The 24,628-nt window shown below is 38.0% G+C and overlaps 1 protein-coding gene across 3 annotated transcripts in view; it reads left to right on the forward strand.

The window, feature by feature from the left end:
- The window catches only part of HERC1 (HECT and RLD domain containing E3 ubiquitin protein ligase family member 1), a 159,529-nt gene that overhangs the window by 10,529 nt on the left and 124,372 nt on the right, over nt 1-24,628 (forward strand). For all 3 annotated transcript variants that reach the window (XM_021712609.1, XM_021712610.1, XM_008058555.1), the window contains exons 3-12: nt 6,410-6,604; nt 8,031-8,342; nt 11,042-11,138; nt 11,714-11,857; nt 13,546-13,673; nt 16,585-16,729; nt 16,832-17,003; nt 19,058-19,192; nt 19,546-19,711; nt 23,689-23,814. In XM_021712609.1, the coding sequence (XP_021568284.1) occupies nt 6,410-6,604; nt 8,031-8,342; nt 11,042-11,138; nt 11,714-11,857; nt 13,546-13,673; nt 16,585-16,729; nt 16,832-17,003; nt 19,058-19,192; nt 19,546-19,711; nt 23,689-23,814 (1,620 nt within the window). The remainder of the gene's footprint in view (nt 1-6,409; nt 6,605-8,030; nt 8,343-11,041; nt 11,139-11,713; nt 11,858-13,545; nt 13,674-16,584; nt 16,730-16,831; nt 17,004-19,057; nt 19,193-19,545; nt 19,712-23,688; nt 23,815-24,628) is intronic.

Consider the following 24,628-nt stretch of genomic DNA (forward strand, 5'->3'; position numbering starts at 1 on the left):
ACCCTTTTATTCATTTTGAATCATGCGCTAGTAACTTTAATTAAAACATTTTGTTTTTAATTAAGTAAAACAGATACAGGAAGACATACAAACAGATGTAGATGTATGGCTTAATGAATTATTATTAAATAAATACCCTTCTAATCTTTACTCTGGTAAAGAAATAAGAGTTTTGTCAGCCACTGCAGAAGCCTTTCAAGTCCTGGTCATAATCCCTTTTCTTCTCCCCAAAGAATTCTGATTTTTAGAGTAATCACTTCCTTGCATTTATAGTTGTGTCACCCAAATGTGCATCCCTAGACACTATACTTCAGTCTTGCCCATTAAAAAAAAGTAGTCTTTTTTTTTTTTTTTTTTAAGTTGGAATCTCACTCTGTCATCCAGGCTGGAGTGCAATGGCACGCTCTCGGCTACTGCAGCCTCCATCTGCTGGGCTCAAGCAATCTTCCACCTCAGCCTTCCAAGCAGCTGGAACCACAGGCGTGTACCACCACATCCAGCTAATTTTTTTATTTACTGTAGAGACGAGGTCTTGCCAAGTTGCCCAGGCTGCTCTCAAACCTCTGGACTCAGGCAATCCTCTCACCTCTGCCTCACAAAGTGCTGGTTTTACAGGCGTGAGCCGTGGTGCCTGGCTAGTAAATTCTTTTTAATCTTTTATTCTACTGGCTCTCCCTCCCTTTTTTTCTCTTTACTGTATTTGTTCAGGAACTGAGGGGTTTTAGGCTGTAGAATTTTCCATATCCTGAGTTTTGCTGGTTGGTTAATCCTGATGCAGTGGAGTATGTTTCTCTATCCTCTGTATTTCCTGTAAATGGGCCACTGGATCCGGAGACTTTATCAGTCTCTTGTTTGATCCTCTGGCAAGACTGCATACGTGGTGTATGTTCATTCATCAGGTTTCATCTGGTTGTCTCCCCTTGATGCTTAATGTCTTGATCTATTACTTCATTCATTTGTGGTTGACTGCAAAATGTGATATGCTAATTCTATTGTTTCTTTTCAATTTATTCGTTGGAATGTTTTTATGAAGAGATACTTCCCGTATGACTGTTTGATTACTCTGCTATAGTTCATTTAGGAAAGGCAGAATAAATGCTTGATTCTCCCCTCTTGCTTTTTATTTACTAGTTTCCAATTTAATTAGTTGGCCCCCTATCATCCTCCAAACTTGGCCAATTAACTTCATTTAAAAAATATCATTATGAACCCATAAATTTAAACTTATTGTAGTTTTAGTCCATTGAAGAATTATCTGTAGCGAGGGTCATATTTTCATCTTTAACTAATGATCTTTTCAAAGTGGTGGTCTCTTCAGAGTGGTTCCTAAGTTCTTTTGATTTAATCAAATCCTAATGGTCTTAGATAGCTTCCTTGATCCTGACTGATGTTATGCATGTCTTGCCCCAGATCTAGTATCAACTACCTTGTTTTCTTGCATTGGATCAAGGTGCTAGAGATACTTTCTGTTACTGAGTTGGTCTTATTGTTTCTAGGCTTTTATAGTAGACAGAGTGAGGGTGTGTGTGTGTGTGTGTGTGTGTGTGTGTGTGTGTGTGTGTGTGTGTGTGTGTGTGTGTGTGTATCTTTGTGTGTATTTAAAGCTAAAATACTAAGCATTTATCATAATACCATAAGAAAGGAATTGGCAGTAGTGGGACACTATGGGGGGTTGGCACACAACATTAATAAGTGTACCTGTATGATGACCATGTATGTACCTAACCCTCATTTGTACCCCACATTTTAAAAATAAAATAATTTTTAAAAATTAAAATTAAAATAAAATGAAGCTAAAATGCCTAATGAGTGTCTACCGATACTTTCAAATTCAGGGCTATAGAGGTTTTTTTAAGCTTTTCTATATTTATATCTTCTAAACTGAGTTGCTGATTTTCAAGGATACAGAGATGATAGAATTAAAATATTCCATCATTACTCATTTGTTTTAATCACATGTTAACACACATACACACAAAGAACAGTCCTAAAATAACAGGACAAATACTACTAAATATTAATTTTTTATGTATGCTCTCTCTGTTTTGTCATAATTGTATCACATCTATATAGTCAGGGCATATAGTCATTACACACTCTCTGCTTTTTTTTTTTGAGTTGGAGTCTCACTTTGTCACCCAGATTGGAGTGCAGTGGCCGCTCCTGGCCACTGCAGCCTCGACCTCCTGGGCTCCGGTGATCCTTCCACCTCAGCCTTCCAAGTAGCTGGAACTACAGGCGCACACTACCGCGCCTGGCTAATTTTTGATTTATTGTAGAGATGAGGTCTCACCAAGTTGCCCAGGTGGGTCTTGAACCCACGGACTCAGGTAATCCACTCAGCCTCCCAAAGCCCTGGGATTACAGGCTGAGCCACCTGTACTTCTATAAGTAATTACATATTTAATGCTCACTATCAGTCTGTGTTACTCTATTCTTTTTGATTGTCTAAAGCCCATTCCCTAGTATATGTTGCAATAAAGACCCATCAGAACACGATTCTGAGTTTTTTACATGTTGATAATTACTGTGCTCTTTATTCTTGAAAGTCAGTTTTGAGAATATAAAATCTTTGCTTCACATTTTCTTTTCTTGTGTATATGTTAAATATGTTACTCTGTTTTATTCTGGCATGAAGTGTTGCTGTCAAAGTCCAAAGGTAGTCTAATTTTCTTTTCTACATGCGTCATGTGCACGTTTTGCTGAGAAGTCCAAAGAATTTTTTTTTCTTTAAAGGTCAGTATTTTACTAGGATATTCATTCTTGATATTCTCAGATGTAGGAATTCATTATGTAGTGTTAAATCTTTTTTATTTCAGGAAAGTGTTCCTAAATTATAGTTTCTATTATTATTTGTATTAGTTTTATTTGGTTCTGTTCGTTAGGGACTCCTGTTATCTGTGTATTGGATCTTTGCCTAACTTTAGTATTTGTCACCTTTTTCTTGAATACTTTATATGTTCTTTAGTTTCTTTTTTGTTTCTGAAAATGTATTTTTTTCATCTTTCTTTGCTTTTAGGACATTATCTGATATATTTACTTACTCTTGGATTTCATCTAGCTTAGTCTTCTTTTCCAAAATTAAATTTTTCTTTTATTTCTAATTCTTTCTTGAGTTATGCCATCTCATTTTGGAGGATTTCTAATTAGATATCTGTTTTTATTTCATGTCTTGTTTAATTTTCTTAATTCCTTTTAGCTTGTTTTGAAATGGGTTACAGTTGAATCTGTTTTATGGGCAGTTTTCTTTTGGTATACTTTTATTGTAGGGATGCTATTTTGCTCCTTTTCCTTTCTTTTTTTTTTTAGTTGGGGTCTTACTCTGTTGCTTAGGCTGGAGTACAGTGGTGTGATTACGGCCACTGCAGCCTTGACCTCCTGGGCTCAGGTACTACTTTTTGCCTCATCCTTCTGACTAGCTTGGATTATATGCTTGTGCCACCATACCCAGCATGTTTGTTTGTTTGTTTTTGTAGAGATGAGATCTTGCTGTGTTGTCCAGGCTGGTCTCAAACTCCCAGGCTCAAGCAGTCCTCCTGCTTCTGCCTCTCAAAGTGCTGGGATTGTAGGTGTGAGCCACCATGCCTGGCCTTCTTTCTTTCTTATAATAACTTAATGTGAAATTTGATCTCAGTACTTTTCTGTTGCTTATTTTTATACAAAATTTGTTTTCCAGAACTCTTAGAATGAGGTAGGATTTAAGAAAACTTTTCTAATTTTATAAATTTCCTCTCTGTTATTTTTTGCGTACTGTTAAAAAAAAAAGGTAGTTTCTCATCTCATTCTCCTTCCCACCTTTTATCTAGGCATTCTCCATCTTTCCTCTCTGTTGTTCTGTCCTGTTCAGCTTTGATTCCACCCCTTAGGAGTTTCTCCTTGGTGTGGGGGCTTTGTCCTGAAAGGGAGTCCTGGCTGGTCAATTTCAAGAGGTCACAAGAGCTAGATTACTCTGGTTTCTTTAGGACCTCTCATCTTGGACCCTTAGTATTTATTTGCTATCAGAAAGGGAAAGACTCCTTCCACTTGTAACTGCTATGCTTGGATTGGCTTGCTGTTCTTTTTGTGAGTACCTCATTGACTGTTTTGAGCTTCTCCTGTTCTGAGGTTTGTGTGATGCTTCATTGCTTCTTCTTTCACAGATGCTATTGCCATGCAGGTGTTTGTACCCAACCAACTACTTATATTTTGGGGTTGTTGGGGCTACTGTGTCACCTAGCTTGTCATGAATGTTATGCATGGGTTTGGAGTTTTGCTTTCTAGTGACCTGGAGTTTTTAGAAAACTGTGTTGCTGCTGTTACACAGTTCATCTTCCTATCTTCATAGAATCGTATCCATTCCCTCTCCCAGTTTAAAAAGTGCATTTCTAAGCCCTGTGAAATTTTTTTCCTGCTGTCCTCATCTTTTTTGTGGGGGAGGGAGAAGGGGAGGACTGTGATTTTTCTTATAGTCCCTATGATAGTCATATATCTTTAGATGAACAGTTTTGACCCCTTTGACCCTACCCATCCTCCTTTTGTGTCTCCAGCAATATTTCACATCTTTTATTGGGGACCGAAAGCTGTCCTCAGATGCTGTCTTCATGTTCACTAGAAAATGTTTGTCTAACCACATATTATTCTGTTGTTTGGGATACTATTTAAAAACCTACGATCACTGGAGCCCAGCAGGTCGAGGCTGCGGTGGCCAGGAGTGTGTCACTGCACTCCAGTCTGGGCGACAGTGAGACTCCAACTGAAAAAAAAAAAACAAAACCTATCCCTTCTCATTTAATGTGCTGGCAAACTAATATGTTCACATTTTAAAATTATTTATTGTTTTGCTTGATTCAGCAAAAAATCTAGAAGGTAGAAAAAAAAGTATTATACCAATTGCTGATATGACTGCAGTGAGACTGGCACTCTCATATAGACCCATTCCTTGGTTAGGGCAACTGGAATAGTCACCTTGGTTCCTATGCTTTTGGCAGACAACCTTGATTTTTAAAAACTTCATGAATGGCAACGGATTTTACCATTATATTCAACAGATATGGTCAATTAGCCATGAATTTTATTGTGTGTGTGTGTGTGTGTGTTGAATTGCTCTGGGCCCTCACTGTTATTAGGACAGCCCTCATTTACACATTGCTTTGCCATATTGTAGCACCATTTTGGATGGCAGTGTATGTTTCAAGAATCATACGATGGTTATCTTTTTTTGGATACAGAGTCCCATTTTTTAGGTTCTTTATTAAGAAAGTAGTAAAAATATATTAACAACTATATTGTTTAAAATGACCTATATAACAAGTAAGTAGAAAGACTCTAAAATGTCCTATTAAAGAAATGTGGAGTTGAACATGGTTACATGTTCAGCTATTCTGAAGGCTGAGGTGGGAGGATTGCTTGAGCCCAGGAGTTTGAGTCTAGCCTGGGCAACTTAGCAAGACCCCATCTCTTTTTTTCTTAAAATAAATAAATAAATAAAGTCATTAAGCAAATCATTATTTTTAAAAAATACTAGATGGAAAATTATCTGTTCAATTAGAAAAGTAGACATGGAAAATTCTGAATGATTCTTTTGTATTGTTATTTTTATATATCCACTGTGGCAACTGTGTTAAACATGTATATGACAGATTCTGGGGGGACATATATAAAAAAGGGAAGACTTGTTGTATTAGGGTGATAAAATTATCCATGGTGGATTTTCTATTTTATTTTTTATACTTTCTTTTTGTATATGCTTTTGGATACAGTGATAAAGTTTTTAGTTAAAATAAACTTGATGGGTATGGCTCTTTCCACTTTTGCCACCATTATTAGTGTCTTTTAGTGGTTTATTCTGTGTAAGTAAATAGTATAGCTGTGTTTAAGACTGGATGTGTTGGGTCAACCTCTTTGGGTCCCCTCCCACTGTGGGAGCTTCTCTGTCCTCTCAATAAATCTGCTTTCTCACGAAAAACCCCCCACAAAACTGGATGTGTTATTCTTAGTTTATTTGAGAAGTTGAGAGTATTAGAAGTAAAGGTAGGCTGGGCTCGGCGACTCAGCCTATAATCCCAGCACTTTGGGAGACCGAGGTGAGTGGATTGCCTGAGCCCGCAGGTTGAAGACCAATCCGGGCAACTTGGCGAGACCTCGTCTCTACATTAAAATAAAAAATTAGCCGGGCATGGTAGCATGTGCTTATAGTTCTGGCTACTTGGAAGGCTGAGATGGGAGAATCGCTGGAGCCCAGCAGGTCGATGCTGGGGTGGCCGTGAGTATGCTACTGCACTCCAGCCTGGGCGATAAAGTGAGAGTCCAACTCAAAAAAAAAAAAAGAAGAAGAAGTAAAGGTAACTCAGTAATTTCAGAGAATATATATTTAAAATATCTGGACTAAAACTGTCTTGATTATTTATTGCATGTTTTTAAATTTTAATAGGTTTGCAGAATGGCTTCTGATTACTCAAGAACGTGTGCTAGCCCAGATAGCATTCAGACTGGTGATGCTCCTATTGTCTCAGAAACCTGTGAGGTTTATGTTTGGGGGAGCAATAGCAGCCATCAGTTGGTAGAAGGCACACAGGAGAAAATACTGCAACCTAAACTGGCTCCTAGTTTCTCTGACGCTCAGACCGTAAGTTTTCTATATGCCTTACAAACTGATAGATAATGGGGTATATATTCACGCTTATTTGCTTTAAATAATGTTGAATTTTTTTTAAAAAATGAGTGAAAATTCTCAATGATTGTTTCTTGCTGTATTATTTCTATACCATACTAAACCATCGGTTTTTCATTTTAACAGAAAAGTGTATTTTAAGTCCTCCATATCTCTGACAGCATTTTCAAGTTTCAAAAATTAAATTGGGATTTGGCTTTTTAAAAAATATTATGAATGGCAACAGATTTTACCATTATATTCAACACAAATGATAAATAAGACTAAAATGAAACTGGAATTTTCTTTTGCCGTATTGGTATTTCATTTTTGTATGATCATTTACTTTTGTAGTCAAGCTAGAACTTTCTATTTTATTATTTACATTAAAATGTATATTTTTCGCTGGGCTCGGTAGCTCAGCCTGTAATCTCACGCCTTTGGGAGGGCTGAAGTGAGTGGATTGTCTGAGCCCGTGAGTTCGAGACACACCTGGGCAGGCAAGACCTCATCTCTACAATAAAAAAAAAAAAAAAAAAAAATCAGCCGGTCGTGGTAGCGCATGCCTGTAATTCCGGCTACTTGGAAGGCTGAGGCGGAAGGATCGCCGGAGCCCGGCAGGTCGAGGCTGCGGTGGCTGGGAGCAGCCACTGCCCTCCAGTCTGGGCGACAGAGTGAGACTCCAACTCAAAAAATAAAAATTAAAATTAAAAAAAAATGTATATTTTTCGGAAGGTCTAGGATATATTTTGTTTGATTCTTGCCATAATTCCTAAGAAATTTATAGGAAAGTTTTTTTTCTTGCCTTTATTTCCTGGCAATTGTAAGAGGGTACCGAAAAATTTTACTTTGCTTTTTCATTGAATCTTAACCTGAAAAGATAAAATATGCATGAATTTGAGCTCAACAATGAAGTCAGCATGAAAAGGCCATTAGTGTTCTCTTAGTTTTCTATGTACTCCTTAATTTCTGTGGAGAATCATGGCATATTCTGCTTTAGAAGACTTCCTAGACTGGGCACGGTGGTTCATGCCTATAATCCCAGCACTTTGGGAGGCCGAGGTGAGTGGATTGCCTGAGCCCAGGGGTTTGAGACCAGCCTGGGCAACTTGGTGAGACCTCATCTCTACAATAAATCAAAAAACTAGCCAGGCACGGTGGTGTGTGCCTGTAGTTCCAGCTACATGGAAGGGTGAGGCCGAAGGATCACCTGAGCCCAGCAGTTCGAGACTGCGGTGGCTGTGAGCATGCCACTGCACTCCAACCTGGGTGACAGAGTGAGATGCCAACTCAAAAAAAAAAAAAAAGACTTCCTTTGAGCCTCTTTGATAAAACCAGCCTTTAATATTATACTTTGATTCTCACAGAAGCATTTTGTGTTTATGATTCTGTTTGTTTATAGATTGAAGCTGGACAGTACTGCACTTTTGTCATTTCTACGGATGGTTCTGTCAGAGCTTGTGGTAAAGGCAGCTATGGGAGACTGGGTCTTGGAGATTCCAACAATCAGTCTACTTTAAAAAAATTAACATTTGAACCTCACAGGTCCATTAAAAAAGTTTCATCTTCTAAAGGATCTGATGGTCATACTTTAGCTTTTACAACAGAAGGAGAAGTCTTCAGTTGGGGAGATGGTGATTATGGAAAACTGGGACATGGAAATAGTTCAACACAGAAATATCCCAAGCTTATTCAGGGGCCTCTGCAGGGAAAGGTATGTGCTTTCTTTCTGGATTTAAAAATAATTAGATGCAATGGTGTTATAATTGACAAAATCTTTCAGATTTTGATGTATTCTTTCTGAAGTTGCCCTTTATCCCCAACAGTTTGACTTGTCTTTTGTGTATCTGCTTTACAGTTTACAGATCACTTTTATATATGTTCTTTAATTGTAATTCTTTTTTTTTGAGTTGGAGTCTCACTCTGTCACCCAGACTGGAGTGCAGTGGCCGCTTCTGGCCACCACAGCCTTGACCTGCTGGACTCCGGTGATCTTTCCGCCTCAACCTTCCAAGTAGCCAGAATTACAGGCACGCGCTACCATGCCCGGCTGATTTTTTGATTTATTGTAGAGATGAGATCTCGCTGCCCAGGCAGGTCTCGAACCTGCGGGCTCAGGCAATCCACTTACCTCAGCCTCCCAAAGTGCTGGGATTACAGGCTGAGCCACCGAACCCGGCAATTCTTATGTTCTTATAAGGATAATTATTCTTGTGAGGTTCTTACTATCCTCATCTCACAGATAAAGAAACTGAGAGTCATTCAAAAAATATTTATTTAGCACCTTCCTAGAGTCAGGCTGTGTTTTAGACATTAGACGTAGCATTGAACAAGACAGATAAGGTTTCTGCTCTAATGGAGGTTTAATCTTTGAGATAGAATAAGTTAACAAAGATATGAGATAATTTCATATAATAATAAAAAAATTGAGTAATGTAACAGAGACTAACTTGGGCAAGGTGTGATATTAGATAATGAGGTCAGAGGGTGCTCTTGGAGCAGGTGGCATCTTAACAGAGACCTGAACAGTGAGGTATTAAGTAATTACCCAAGGCCCAAAGCAATAGTTGGCACCATTAGAAGCTCAACTTATGTCTTCTCTTTTTATTTATTTTTTAGTCTTTCTTGAAAGAAGTGAAGGTATTTTCCTAAACTTATATGCAATTGTACCAATTCTTCTATTTTAAGATTGCATTACTGGGCACGGTGGCTCACGCCCAGTAATCCCAGCACTTTGGTAGGCTGAGGCGAGAGGATTGCCTGAGCCCACGGGTTCGAGACCAGCCTGGGCAACATGGTGAGACCTCGTCTCTACAATAAATCAAAAAATTAGCTGGGCGTGGTGGCACGCACTTGTGGTTCCAGCTATTTGAAAGGCTGAGGTGGAAGGATTGCCTGAGCCCAGCAGGTTGACATTGGGATGGCTGTGAGCGCTCCCCTGCACTCCAGCCTGGGTGACAGTGAAATGCTGACCAAAAAAAAAAAAAAAAAGATTGTATTATTTCCTTGAAAGTTTTCTTATATAAAAATCTCTATAAAGTCTAAATTTTAATTTTATGCCAGAAAGTACAAGTGGGACACCTTTTCTTTTATGGGTGGTTGTCTGACAGGGTTGGCTATTAAATAAATTTTACTGTGTTACAACTTGCAGGATTTTAATTTATACATCAACCCTAAAGCAATGAACTTTGAAACATTCTACTTTGAAAGCATCAGAGGAAGTTACTTATGAAATATTAAATATGGGGCCCTAAGGAATATCGTATAAATACTATTTGAGATTGTATTTTCCTGGTTTTTCTAGCATGTTCTTTCTTCCTTAATTCCATTTCTTATATTCCTTTTAAAGTTTCATTTTTATAGTGGGAAACATTGCCATTTAAAAACAGCATAGTTTCCATGATCATCATGATGGAAAAATGTCACGAAATTCTAAATTAATGATTTACAGATAGAAATTTTAGAAGTTCTTAGCAGAGCATCTAGAATATATTAGGTTCTTAGTATTTTTAACTGAATGTAAAATTTGAGTTTCCTAAAGTAAGTTCTCAGTTTTGGTGATTAAAAATACATGGAGCTATAAGTGCAGTCATTTTTTTTTTCTGTGTATTTTTAAAAATAGCTAGTTATTTTGATCAGTGTTCAAAGATATGAGTGATTCCCAAATTATGTTGTTGTATATTTTTATACCTCTGATTGTACTCATCAATAGATAGCTATATAAGGTCAAAGAGATACTGTCAGGAGTTTAATATAAGCTTGTATAAATCATAGACATTAAATTATAGAAATAAAAATTAAAATAGGGCAACCCCTTGGGTCCCCTTCCACTGTGGGAGCTTTTCTGTCCTTTCAATAAATCCTGCTTTCAAAAATAAAAAAACAAATTAAAATAAATTGTGTTTAGATTTTTCTGTATTGGTACTAGTATTAAATATCTTTTTGAGAGTTATCCCTATTATGTAATGAGTTTTCTTCATCAGCTAAGACTGGAGGTTTTTTATGTTAACCTTGTATTTTAAAAATTGTCATCATTCTGGGGGGTTCACATCTCTCCAGCTCTTTGAGTAGACTTGATTGGTGGTACAGTATTCTTGCAAATGATTAGACTGATGTATTCAGGGCCCCTGCTACTCCTTACAGTGCCTTTGTGTGAATTGAGAAAAGTTGTCCCCTCCTCTGGTTGGTAGCCAGGGTTCATGATTTGGTAAACAGAACATAGGCTATATTTCAGCACTTACTTGACCCCTTAGCCAGTCATCCTTATCCTGGACACAGCCTTCACAACTGTAAATGGTAATTCCTGGACGAGTTGTAAATATTAGTATCTCTAAAGTCTCTTGTATAGGATCAAATACAGGCTGTATGTTTTAGAATCTGCATGCTCATCATATTTACTTGTGTGCAATACAGGTAGTTGTTTGTGTGTCAGCTGGATACAGACACAGTGCTGCTGTCACAGAAGATGGTGAATTATACACATGGGGTGAAGGAGACTTTGGAAGATTAGGTAAGATTTTAAAAAATGAAGTTATTCTCTCAGAAAATAGAAATGATATGGTTATTGAGAAACAGAATGGATTTAATAGGCCAATGACTGTCATTTTATTTTGTTAGTTTTAAGCTCAGAGGAAGGTAATTTTATATAGATAATACCTAGATTTTGGTGCTGGTATTTAAGATATAATTTTATCTAACAAGAATTTACTGAGTGCCTATTGTGACCAGGCACTGTAGGGTTTCTGGGATGTGAACAATACCATCATGATCCTGAAGCTGATAATCTAGTGGGTAGTGAAAACAAGTCAACATGAGCATGACACAAGACAACTTAAGGTAAGTGCTGTGAGCAGAGCATGAATAGAATGTTCTAATGATTCCTCAAGGCAGCTGGATGCCTCAGTCGGAGTGGCATGGAGGGCTGGTTGAGAAGGTATTAGAAATGATTCTGTTGTTCATATTTAATTGCATTTAAATACCTGAATTCTGTTTTGAAGTTGTAACACTTATTCCACTTGTGAATTAGTAGCATAGAGAAAAAGAATTAACATTGTTTCTTTGTTATTTGTGTGTGTTTCATTCAAGGTCACGGTGACAGTAATAGCCGTAACATTCCAACATTAGTAAAAGACATTAGCAATGTAGGAGAGGTTTCTTGTGGCAGTTCACATACTATTGCTTTATCTAAAGATGGGAGAACTGTATGGTCTTTTGGAGGAGGAGATAATGGTATGTAAAAAAAATTATCAGTAGCTTTGGTTTTTTTTTTGTGAGTTTTAAAATTATTTAAGTTATGCATGTATAGTATAGAAAAGCAAATACAGATGAGCAGAAATAAAAATTAAAATAAATTGTGTTTTTACAAATGTTGTTTTTAGCCATTGTTAACACTGTGGTAAATAGACTTCTAAATAAATATACTTTTTTTTCTTTTTTTGAGTTGGAATCTCACTTTGCTGCCCAGGCTGGAGTACAGTGCTTATGGCCACCATAGTCTTGACCTCCTGGGCTCAGGCGATCCTCCCACTTCAGCCTTCCAAGTAGCTGGAACTACAGGGGTGCACCACCACGCCTGGCTAATTTTTCTTGATTTATTGTAGAGATGAGGTCTTGCCAAGCTGCCCAGGCTGGTCTTGAAGCCCTGGGCTCAGGCAATCTTCTTGCCTCTGCTTCCCAAAGTGCTGGGATTACAGGCATGAACCACCATGCCTGGCCAATAAATATACATTTATACAAATATTTATGTTTATTTCTACTTAGATATCTTTTTAAAAACCAAGTAGACCTATATATATATATTTATATATACGTGTTTTACTCTAACAATATTTTAGGAGTATTTTATGATAACAAACATGACTGCATCGTTCTTTTAAATGACTCAAAGTATTTATGTGACTGTAGCACCATTTTAAAAAACTAGTCTCTCATTGTTCAGTGTCTAGATGATTTCAATTTTTTTTCAGTATTATCAGCACCATAGTGAATGACTAAATCTTTTTTCACTTTAATTAGTCATTCCTTCTAGCTGTGTGAATGCTTACTTCTCCATATCTCTGAAGAACACTAGGTATTAAAATTAAGATAATTTTAAAAATAATTTCAATGGTGAAAATGGTATCATTTAATTTATATTTTCTTGATTCCTAGTGAGATTAGATTTCTTTGTTTTTGACCATTTTTTTCTTCTTTAGTAATTTGCCAAGTTTTCTATTTCATGAATCTTTTTGAAAGTTAAAAAAAATTATATGCATATACACTCTTGTATAGGACCTATATAGTATGTCAGAAAATTTGAATTTAGACATATAGCCATTAAAGAGGAAGAAAGACAAAAATATAATTCTTCATGTCTCTTTTTTTTTTTTTCTTGAGTTGGAGTCTCACTCTGTCGCCCAGACTGGAGTGCAGTGGCCGCTCCCGGCCACCGCAGCCTCGACCTGCTGGGCTCTGGCGATCCTTCCGCCTCAGCCTTCCAAGTAGCCGGAATTACAGGCGCGCGCTACCACGCCCAGCTGATTTTTGATTTATTGTAGAGATGAGGTCTCGCTGCCCAGGCGGGTCTCGAACCCGCGGGCTCAGGCAATCCACTCACCTCAGCCTCCCAAAGGCGCGGGATTACAGGCTGAGCCACTGAGCCCGGCTCTTCATGTCTCTTTTAAAATGATTCTGATTGCTTGAAATTAAGATATAAAAGGCTATCAGAGATTTGTTATTAGTCTCTAAAAAAAATGCTCATTTGTTAACATCCTCAGCTGACAGAAACTTAAAGAGTTTTCCACATCTTTCTGGTTAGTGATGGAAAGATTAGAGCCCTTCATCAACTTTAGTATTTGCCAAAAAAAACAAAAAACAAAAAACAATAGAAGTTATTTAAAACAAGTAAATTTTAAATTTGAATATGTTTGTTTTTATAGGCAAACTTGGCCATGGCGATACTAACAGGGTGTATAAACCTAAAGTTATCGAAGCTTTACAAGGAATGTTCATTCGCAAAGTTTGTGCTGGGAGCCAGTCTTCACTTGCTTTGACATCAACAGGGCAGGTAGGACTAAGGGATGAACACAAAAGACTTAAGTATTTCAGAGGACTGGGTGACTGAAAAGTAACAATTGTTTTTAAATTTTAAAATTATAAGAAATACACTTTAGGCAACATGGGAAATATTTTTTCCCGTTTGAAGTAGAGTATCTGAGAAGGAATTAGGTTTTCTAACCTGGCTATGTGGCCCAGATAAACCTCCCCTCAGCCCGTTCTTTGTATTAAGCAGGTTTTCTAAAATCTTTAAGCATTTAGCACCCCTTAAACCTTTTCCTGAAAATCACAGATTGTGGAGGGATGTAAGACTAGTTCTTGATGAAGCCAGTGATAGGAACTAGAAGGCAAAGAAGATCAAAAAGAGGGTAAAGAGAGCCCTTCCATGTAGAGAATAATCTGAGAGAGCAAGTGTTTCTGAGAAATGGGGTTAAGTCAGGCTTAGGATAATCAGAATGTATGATCCCTTAATGAGCTTTTGACATTTGGCATGCATATTTTGACTCTTCCCCTGCTTATTTGTTGGTGATAGGGAGGGACCAGGTCCTATGACATACTGACAGTATGTGCCTTTTGGTATCCATCAGCAAAAGAGTGAGCTGACCACTTATTCTCTGACATATAGGAGCCTGTTATGTGCCAGGTAGCAGTATAAAAACATTTTCAGACTAATTCACAAGGTGGAATTCATGAGCAGAAAAACTGGAATTAGCATATAATTTAATTGTCCTTTGAGAAACTAAAACCTTGTGTCCTAACAAATCTAGCTCAAACTATTCATCATTACATTAGTTCATTGCCACCTTAAAAACTTCTCTTTTACATATTTCTCACTATGGATTTTGTAGTAAAAATCATTGAATTGAAGTCAGATGATGCTCACCTACTTGATGTATACCCACAAGCAAATCACAGACCGCCCTTGAGTATCATGTGCTTCTTTTTTGTGAGGGGGTAATACTTTCTGCCGTGCCTACAAATGATTATATAATTATTTGAATGGAACGTTTCTTTAAATTGTCAAGTATTATTAAACTGTTAGTGGTAAATAATAACAATTATAGTAAATTTATTATGTTGAATTCCAAGGAAACTTGTAAATTATTTGTTATATGGAGTAGTTGTATTATGAGTACATTAAGTTATATGAAGCCAATTATATATGCTTGGAAAAAAAGTTAGAAATATTTTTGAAGCGTAACAGTAATTCTGTTTACCATTATACTTGTTGAGTATGAAATGAAAATCAATATTGCTTTTCCCTGAGTCCTTCTCCTAAAACATGCTTTTAAACTGTATTAGAGTTTTATTGCATTTTATACTTTAGTAAGTTCTTTGGTAACTGGTACAAATATATGCTCTTTATTTTTTATTTAATCTCTCAGCAGCAGTCTTTCCTACAATAATAGCAAACCAAAAATATTACCAAACTTGATAGCGTAAAAATAAGAGTCTGTATGATCTTACCAAAATCCGTTGAGGGAAAACATTCAGTTTGCTGATTGTTTTGATTTAGTTCATTTTGAGTTAGCAAGTTGGCAGTTATTAATCCTTTTATTTTCCTTTTTTTTTCCCCCCATCGTGTGCTTCCCCCATGCATCTTAAATCAGTCATTGGTTATTTTGGTATTAGTCAGAAATGAAGATGGTCAGGGGGAACCAACTTGATTACTGCTTCTCATGACCCTCTTTATAAGTGGTAAAGTTATTATAACAGTGAGGTGAGGGATTTTTTTCTTTTTTAAATAGAGGACAGCGTTTTGGTATGTTGCCCAGGCTGGTCTTGAATTCCTGACCTCAAGTAATCCTTTCCAAAGTGCTGGGATTACAGGTGTGAGCCACTGTGCTATGATTTGGTATTTTTTTTTTTTTTGAGTTGGAGTCTCACTCGGTCGCCCAGACTGGAGTGCAGTGGCTGCTTCCGGCCACCGCAGCCTCGACCTGCTGGGCTCCGGCGATCCTTCTGCCTCAGCCTTCCAAGTAGCCGGAATTTCAGGCATACGCTACCATGCCCAGCTGATTTTTTGATTTATTGTAGAGATGAGGTCTCGCTGCCCAGGCGGGTCTTGAACCCACGGGCTTAGGCAATCCACTCACCTCAGCCTCCCAAAGGCGCGGGGTTACAGGCTGAGCCACCGAGCCCGGCTTTGATTTGGTATTTTTAAAACTAAATCATAAACATCAGTTTTGTGACTTATATCATTCATTTTGTATGATCTTATCTTGGTCTAATCTGTTTCACCTGCAGAGTGAGAAACACATATCGAAGTTTTAAGACAGTATTTCCAAAGCTTTAAGATTAGATAAATATACCAATATGTAAGCCAATTAGTAGTTTTAGCAGCATCTCTCAGGACCTTTCCTTTTATTTTTATTTCTTTTGAGTTGGAGTCTCACTCCATCGCCCAGACTAGAGTACAGTGGGATGCTCACAGCCACCCCAGCATTGACACGCTGGACTCTGGTGATCCTTCCACCTCAGCCTTCCAAGTAGCCGGAACTACAGGCACGTGCTACCTTGCCCGGCTATTTTTTTGATTTATTATAGAGATGAGGTCTCCCCAAGTTGCTCAGGCTATTCTCATACCCATGGGTTCAGGCAGTCCCCTGAGCTTGGCCTCCCAAAGTGCTGGGATTGCAGGCTTGAGCCACCGCTCCTGGTCTCCATTTTTACCTATGACCAATTATTTTTCTTTACAACTTAGCTGCTTGTCTGCCTGTATAATGAACATTTAAAAATGGCATAGTAAATCACTATGACAATTTTTGAAGTGATCAAAGTGATGATTTTAACATCAGAAAGATATTAATATTAAAGCATGCTCTTGTTTTATTATTTGAGATTTTTTTTATTCCTAAACAGTTTAAGCTGACAATTTAATCATCTCAGGAAATAATGTGTGGTGAATTTCTATTTTTCAGGTCTATGCCTGGGGTTGTGGAGCTTGTCTGGGTTGTGGTTCTTCAGAAGCTACTGCTTTGAGACCTAAGCTTATTGAAGAACTGGCTGCCACAAGAATAGTTGATATTTCTATTGGAGACAGTCATTGTTTGGCTCTTTCTCATGGTAAAGTTAGCTGTTTTTAAGGAAATAGTATTAATATTGTCTTTCATAATTATATTGCATTTACATTTGTCTTTTCTTTTGTACTTTATATTTTGTTTTTAGATAATGAAGTTTATGCCTGGGGCAATAACTCAATGGGGCAATGTGGCCAAGGAAATTCCACAGGTCCTATTACTAAACCAAAGAAAGTGAGTGGCTTAGATGGCATAGCTATTCAGCAGATTTCAGCTGGAACATCACATAGTCTGGCTTGGACTGCTCTTCCTAGGGACAGGTAAGAGTGCCTGTGCTTAAAATTGTTTATTTTTAATAATGGTAGAAACACTAATAAAATCAGAAATTACTGTTGCTTGTTCATAAAATGCCCTTCTGAACTTGATAGTATTGATTTTTTTTAATATCATACAAATGACATCTAGTTTTCTTTTGGTTTGAATGCTGAGGTTAGATATTTTTCAGAAGCAAGAAGTTAAGTTAAATCCTGTATTTAAGACATTTTCTTTTTCTTTCTTTTTTTTTTTTTTTTTGCGTTGGAGTCTTACGCTGTCACCCGGACTGGAGTGCAGTGGCTGCTCCCGGTCACCACAGCCTCGACCTGCTGGGCTCCGGCAATCCTTCCGCCTCAGCCTTCCAAGTAGCTGGAACTACAGGCGCGTGCTACCATGTCTGGCTAATTTTTGATTTATTGTAGAGATGAGGTTTTGCCAAGTTGCCCAGGCAGCTCTCGAACCCGTGGGCTCAGGCAATCCACTCATCTCGGCCTCCCAAAGTGCTGGGATTACAGGCTGAGCCACTGAGTCTGGCAACATTTTTTTAATTTAAGTGTCTTCTAACCATTTTGAATTCTCTGTCTTCAGATACTGATTTGAAAATTTTAAATGTCTGTTTATTAAGAGAAAATTAAATTAATTAAAACCAGAACCAAGATTTATTTATTTATTTTGAGTTGGAGTCTTACTCTGTCACCCAGGCTGGAGTGCCAGTGGCATGCTTATGGCCACTACAACCTCTACCTGCTGGTATTAGGTGATCCTTCTGTCTCAGCCTTCCAAGTAGCTGGAACTAAGCATGTACCACCACACATGGCTAATTTTTTGGTTTATTGTAGAGACGAGGTCTTGCCCATGTTGTTCAGGCTGGTCTCGAACCCTTGAGCTCAGGTAGTTCTCTTGCCTCTGCCTCCCAAAATGCTGGGATCACAGGCGTGAACCATTGCGCCTGGCATAACCAAGCTTTATTGAGTTAACTTTGTTTAATCTCAGTGCCCTTTGTCTGGCTGTTTTTTTTTTTAAAGAAACAAAAACAAAAACAGTGGCCATTCTTTTTAATTAAGGAAGTCACTTTGTGCAGAAATTTAGCTTTTTTCTAAAGTGATAACTGTATATGTGTAGCTAATCGAGTATGTGACTTTTAGTCAATGTTAGGGGATTGAATTTTAAAGAATGTTTGCGTTGTTTCAGATATTCGTGGATACACGTGGGCTGACTTACAACTTAGAATATATTTTCATTCTAGACCTTTGATTCAGAGGGAGTTTATTATGATATTCTAACCAATTAAAAATATAGATAATTTTTCCTCTAGAACAAAAGCCAAAATAAATAAGTTGAATATAATTTGCTATTAGTATTAAATCTGCAGCCTCCCACTTCATATGCAGGTAGGAGGGTCCCAAGATCTTCAAAACATTCACAAGAGATTTCAGTAGTAGTTCTTTCTTTTTTTTTAATCAGAGTCTCACTGTCGCCTAGGCTGGAGTACAGTGGCCATTGCAGCCTCGACCTGCTGAGCTCAGGCGATCCTTTCGCCTCATCCCTTCAAGTAGCTGGAACTATAGGCACATGCCACAGCGCCCAGCTAATTTTTTTATTTATTGTAGAGACAAGATTTCACCAAGTTGCCCAGGCAATCCTCTCGCCTCAGCCTCCCGAAGTGCTAGGATTACAAGAATGAGCCACCACACCCGGTTAATAGTATTTCTTTTAATAGAGTTCATTATCAATGTATAATAGAGTCAGGATATTTTTTAAAATATGAAATATACATTTTCTAGTCTCTTTAAACCAGAAGGCTTTTGTAGATCATATGGCTCAGCCCTCAGATGAGTAGATTTCTAAATCTTCTAAAAACAGGTGGTGGTTATATGTTTTTTCCATGGTTTTCTTCAGTTGCTAAAAATGAGGGGTTTTATCACTTTCATAATTAAGAGTATCTTTTGTATATCTTGTTGAGATAGTTCAGCTTTAATATGTTTTAATTTTTGTTTTTGATCACATGTGAAAATTTTAATTTAAGCCTGTTTTATGATTTTCCTATGTGTCCTTGTAGGCAAGTTGTTGCATGGCACAGACCTTATTGTGTAGATCTTGAAGAGAGTACCTTCTCGCATCTGCGTTCTTTTCTTGAGAGATACTGTGATAAAATAAACAGTGAGATTCCCCCACTCCCTTTCCCTTCATCAAGGTATGTATATATGTTGTATGTGTTTGTGTGCATGAATATTATTCCTTTTGAGATTTTTACTTATTCTTCTTTGTTTGCTTTCCCTTCCAAATTGTATGAAACTTCTTTATAAACTGGAAAAGAGCTAAACTTAGATACTTATTGATAATAACCTCTAGGAAAAAAGTTACTCATAAATAAAAAATACTGATTAATGAAAAAAAAAAGTTACTCATAATTTCACAAATCACATTTTAAAAATTACTATTGTTCGTGACTTGACAAAATTTTTAAAGAGAAAAATATGTCACCTAACCTGGATTGCATATGTATCTTTATGTTCTAAAAATTTATAGTAGTTTATTTGGTTTTAGGGAACACCACAGTTTCCTCAAACTGTGCCTGAAGCTGCTTTCGAATCACCTAGCTCTCGCACTTGCGGGAGGGGTTGCTACCAGCATTCTTGGGAGGCAGGCAGGTCCACTTCGAAATTTGCTCTTCAGATTAATGGACTCTACTGTCCCAGATGAAATCCAAGAGGTAAGAGAGTAGGACTTGTGAATCTGTACCTCAAGCCACATCTTTCCTGGTATTTTAGCTGTATTGCATGTTCAGCTGCACATTGGACAACTTTAGTTTGATGTTCTTTTTCTCTTGGTTTTGTTTTTGTTTTTGGTGGGAGTAGATATTTTTAACTCATCCATTAAGACATAAGTCAGATGGCATCTCTGAGAAACTTTATATTCCTACTTCTCACTTTGGTAGGTTCCTTTTATATATATTCTCATTGCATCACATTGTGTTATAGTTGCCTATATACAGATATGTTAATTTTTTCACCAGAAGATGAATTTATGATGGCAAGAACCTAGTATTTGGTCAATAGTAGTAACTAAATAGGTGAACTAGGTCGTCTACTAGAACCCCAGTCACAGCTAGGAGAGAAATGTTGACTTAAGGAGGAGTGAGTGGCCTAGAATAGACTAATGATTACTAATAAGGGAGAGTTTAGTTTGAAAAAAGGCTATTTGGTCTTATAATACAATATTAAATTTGGGGACCTTTAAAAAATCTATTTTTGTAATATCAAACAGAAAAAAATTCTTTTTTTAGTTGTTGAGTTGTAAGAATTCTTGTGTTCTCACATTTCACAATGACATGGACTGATTTAGCTGTTGTGGTGAATGAGTGGGTGGCCCTTTTAGATTGGAAACTCATAGCCTTTAATTTTAAGAAATTATCTTGAAAAATTTTGCTAATTTCCTATTCATTGTTTTCTGTCTTGAACTCCATATTATTGGGATACTTGACTTCCTGAACCAGTCCTTTTTTTTTTTTTTGGTATTTTCTTTTCTATTTTCATATATTTCCTCTCTACATTATAAGAAATGTAATTTTTTTTTTTGTTTGTTTTGTGTTGGAGTCTCACTCTGTTGCCCAGTCTGGAGGGCAGTGGCATGCTCCCCGCCACCGCAGCTTCAACCTGCTGGGCTCAGGTGATCCTTCTGCCTCAGCCTTCCAAGTAGCTGGAACTATAGGCATGCATCACCACACCTGGCTAGTTTTTTGATTTATTGTAGAGATGAGGTCCTGCCAAGTCTCGAACTCATGGACTTGGCAGTCTTCTCTCCTGGGCCTCCCAAAGTGCTGGGATTATAGGCGTGAGTGCCCCGCCTAAGAATTGTAATTCTTTATTCTCATCCCTCTAATGAGCTTTTCTATTTTGTCTGTCATCTTCTGAATTTATAAGAACTCTTTTCTTTATTCTTTTATGAGAGCTCCTTTTTTAGAGACCCCCTGCTCTGCCTTCTTATCCTTTTTGAAGATACTACTTTTTGTTCTTAAGTTTTTTTCTCCGTGTGTGTGTGTGTGTGTGTGTGTGAGAGAGAGAGAGAGTGTGTGAGTGTGTGTGTGTGTGTGTGTGTGTGTGTGTTTTAAAGCAGTATTTATTGAGAGAACATAAAAGCTCCTACAGTGGGAAGGGACCCGAAGGGATTGCCTGTTGTTTTTTCATTAGAGTTTTTCTTGTAATTTTGGTCTCTGTCATAATAAAGGCTTTCCTCATATTTCTGATGAGCTTTGGCTGCCCAGTCATGGGTGGGAGTGTGACACTACTAGGATTGTTGAAAGTTCTGGGTGCACGAATGAGGGTTATCATCTTTGTTGTAGATTGATGAGGCTGGGCTGTTTTGTGGGAGTCAACTCTTGATGTCTGCCTTTTATGGTCTTTTCTCTTGGGCTAGTCAGATTTCCCAGAGAAAGGCTCTTTCAGTCTACTTCCAGAAAGTAGAGATCTGAGTGACAGTCTTCTGGTGTGGAAAAAGAGCTTGAAAATCGCAACATTTTAGCATGAACACTCTTTCTTAAAATTCTCCAGTTTCTGTTTGGTATTCCTACTTCAATTGTAACTATTACTATCATCATAATCAGTTTTCAACCAATACTCCTGCTTTGAGCTCCTTTTCCCTGTCTTGCAGAAGTACCTGAGCCTCTAGGAATCAGAGTGTTTTTTGTCTTTTCTCATTTTTTACTTGGGATCCAGCCTTTTCTGGTATTTTAAGTCAGTTATCCTTTAACTCTTCCTTTCTGTTTCCAAAATTTCGATGCTGGCTGGGTACAGTGGCTCACTCTTGTAATCACAGCACTTTGGGAGACTAAGGCAGGCAGATTGCTTGTGCCCAGGACTTTGAGACCAGCCTGGGCAACATAGTGAAACCTCATCTCTACAATAAAAAAATGGAAAAAACATTAGCCATGTGCGATGGTAGTGTGTGCCTTAAAAGAAAAAAGGATAATTTGCAATATAATCTATCTGTTGGTATTTCCTGCTCCTCTCCTCAGCTACTCGGGATGCTAAGGCTGAAGGATCACCTGAGGCCAGGGGGTCCAGCCAGAGTGAGACTCTGACTCAAAACAAAAACAAAATTTTGATGACTCTTTTCCTCTTTTCTCCTTTACCTTTTTTTTGCTCTGTTTGTATTATCCCCCACCTCCATCCTTTTAGATGGGCTTTTTGAAAGAGAATACATGCCTTTAGTCCTTAATCCTTAGTCACCTTTGTTGGATTTCCACAGCTAAAATTTATTTTGATTATAGTAACCTGAGGAAGTCATTAAAAGTTCTTCCATTTCTGGTTTTTTTTTTGAGTTGGAGTCTTACTCCATTACCCAGACTGGAGTGCAGTGGCACGCTCACTGCCACTCCAGCATCTGCCTGCTGAGCTCCGGCGGTCCTTCTGCCTCAGCCTTCCAAGTGGCCGGAACTACAGGTGCATACTACCACGCCTGGCTAATTTTTTGATTTATTGTAGAGACGAGGTCTCACCAAGTTGCCCAGGCTGGTCTTGAACCCCTGGACTCAGGCAACCCTCTTGCCTCAACCTCCCAGAGTGCTGGGATTACAGAATTGAACCAACACTCTCAGCCCATTTCTTAACTGTTTTGGAAGGCACATGCTTTTTGATAGAAGGGGTATTAGTTCTTGTATACTTGTATTTTCAATCATTATAGTACTTCAGAGAATTAGAAGATTGACTTATAGAAAAACTGAATATTAGAACTGACAAGCACTGTGGGGTTTATCTAGTCCAGCACTGATTTTACTAATGAAGAAGCTATGACGCCGAGAAGTTATGAGACCTAAGATAATGCAGCTAGCTATTCCCTATGCTATTCCCACTACCTGGACCTTTGTCTGTTTAGGTCCTGTTAATTCTGCAATTCTTTTTTTTTTTTTGAGTTGGAGTCTCACTCTTTTGCCCAGGCTGGAATGCAGTGGCATGCATGCTCACAGCCACCCCAGTGTTGACCTTCTGGGCTTCAGCGATCCTTCTGCCTCAGCCATCTGTGTAACTGGAACTACAGACGCGCGCTACCACGCCCAGCTATTTTTTATTTTTATTGTAGAGACGAGGTCTTGCCAGGTTGCCTGGTCTGGTCTCGAACCTACAGGCTCAGGCAATCCACTAGCCTCGGCCTCCCAAAGTGCTGGGATTATAGGCTGAGCCACCGAGCCTGGCCATTCTGCAATTTTTAAATGCCCTGTCAGCAGGGAAATCTTCCATGAATCCATAGGCCTTGTTATTTGCCCTTGTATATTTGTTCATGCAAGTTCCCGCTTTCTTTTGCTTTCCCTATGTGACTCCTTTCACATTTATAATTACTTGCCTCTGGGTTTTTCTTTCCCTTTAGACTGTATGCTCATGAAAGTAGGGTTTCTGTCTGTCTTTTTTATTTCTGTGTTCATATCACTTTGCAGAGTCTTACCATTCCCAGTATTGTAGTCACAACACTAAATATTTGTTTGGTGATGATTAGCTATTTAGTTGACAAATCCAAAATATGTATGTTAGTCTTTTTGAAGACATCTGAAGAAGGACTTGCATGCTTTCTTTTTTCTCATGCCGTCTTCTTTAGACTTCTGTGATCCTAAAAGTCAGTGGATTCACTATTCATGTGTTTTTATTAAAAAGATAAGAACCAGGCTGATCAATCCACTTTTTTTGGGGGGGTTATTAGGTGGTAATTGAAACTCTGTCAGTGGGAGCAACTATGCTGTTACCTCCATTACGAGAACGGATGGAATTACTTCACTCTCTTTTACCCCAAGGACCTGATAGATGGGAAAGCTTATCTAAAGGACAGGTAAGATTTTGCATGTCATGTAAGTAAACCAGTAGCACAAAAGATTGGAGTGAGAGGAAAATAATGCTCATCAATTGCCACGTGTTTCATGGATCACAGTACTTAGCTTGATGGGTCTGATAAATCCTAGTTATTTAATGTTATATGCTGGAAGAATTCCCAGATGTCAGATTACCTCAGGTGAAGCAAGTGACAGTTTATTAAATTATTTGGGGCTAATTATTAAAATAATGACTCATTTTTCCAGTGTTGCTTATGGTGTTAAACCTTTGGTTTATTTGTGGTGTGCTGAGTTGAAATCAAGGGCATGTGCTACTGTTGGTTCCAGGTCCAAAACTTTGCCTGAAATTGTTTATGTAAAAAGTGAAAGATGACTATTAGGAAGAAGTATTAGATTAGATGAATATGCTTAGTCTTTCTATTTTTATTATGTACATTAAAATAAGTACATTTTGCTCATTCAAATAGAACTGTCAGTTACAGAGTGTTAGATTTGAGAAAAAAGTGATACTTATTGGTGATATATAGTCATAGATGCTTTTCAGTGAGTATTTTCCATTAATTTAGCTTTCAGATGACTTATTTTAGACCTGAGAATAAATAGTTGTATGGGCTGGGCATGGTGGTTCTCTCCTGTAATCCTAGTGCTTTGGGAGGCTGAGGCAGGAGGGTTGCTTGAGTCCAGGAGTTTAAAGTTACAGTGAGTCGGGCTCGGTGGCTCAGCCTGTAATCCCACGCCTTTGGGAGGCTGAGGTGAGTGGATTACCTGAGCCCGCGGGTTCGAGACCCGCCTGGGCAGCGAGACCTCATCTCG

This window comes from Carlito syrichta, unplaced genomic scaffold, assembly GCF_000164805.1.
Source record: "Carlito syrichta isolate Samal-C Ts95f unplaced genomic scaffold, Tarsius_syrichta-2.0.1 Scaffold303399, whole genome shotgun sequence".
Taxonomy (NCBI): domain Eukaryota; kingdom Metazoa; phylum Chordata; class Mammalia; order Primates; family Tarsiidae; genus Carlito; species Carlito syrichta.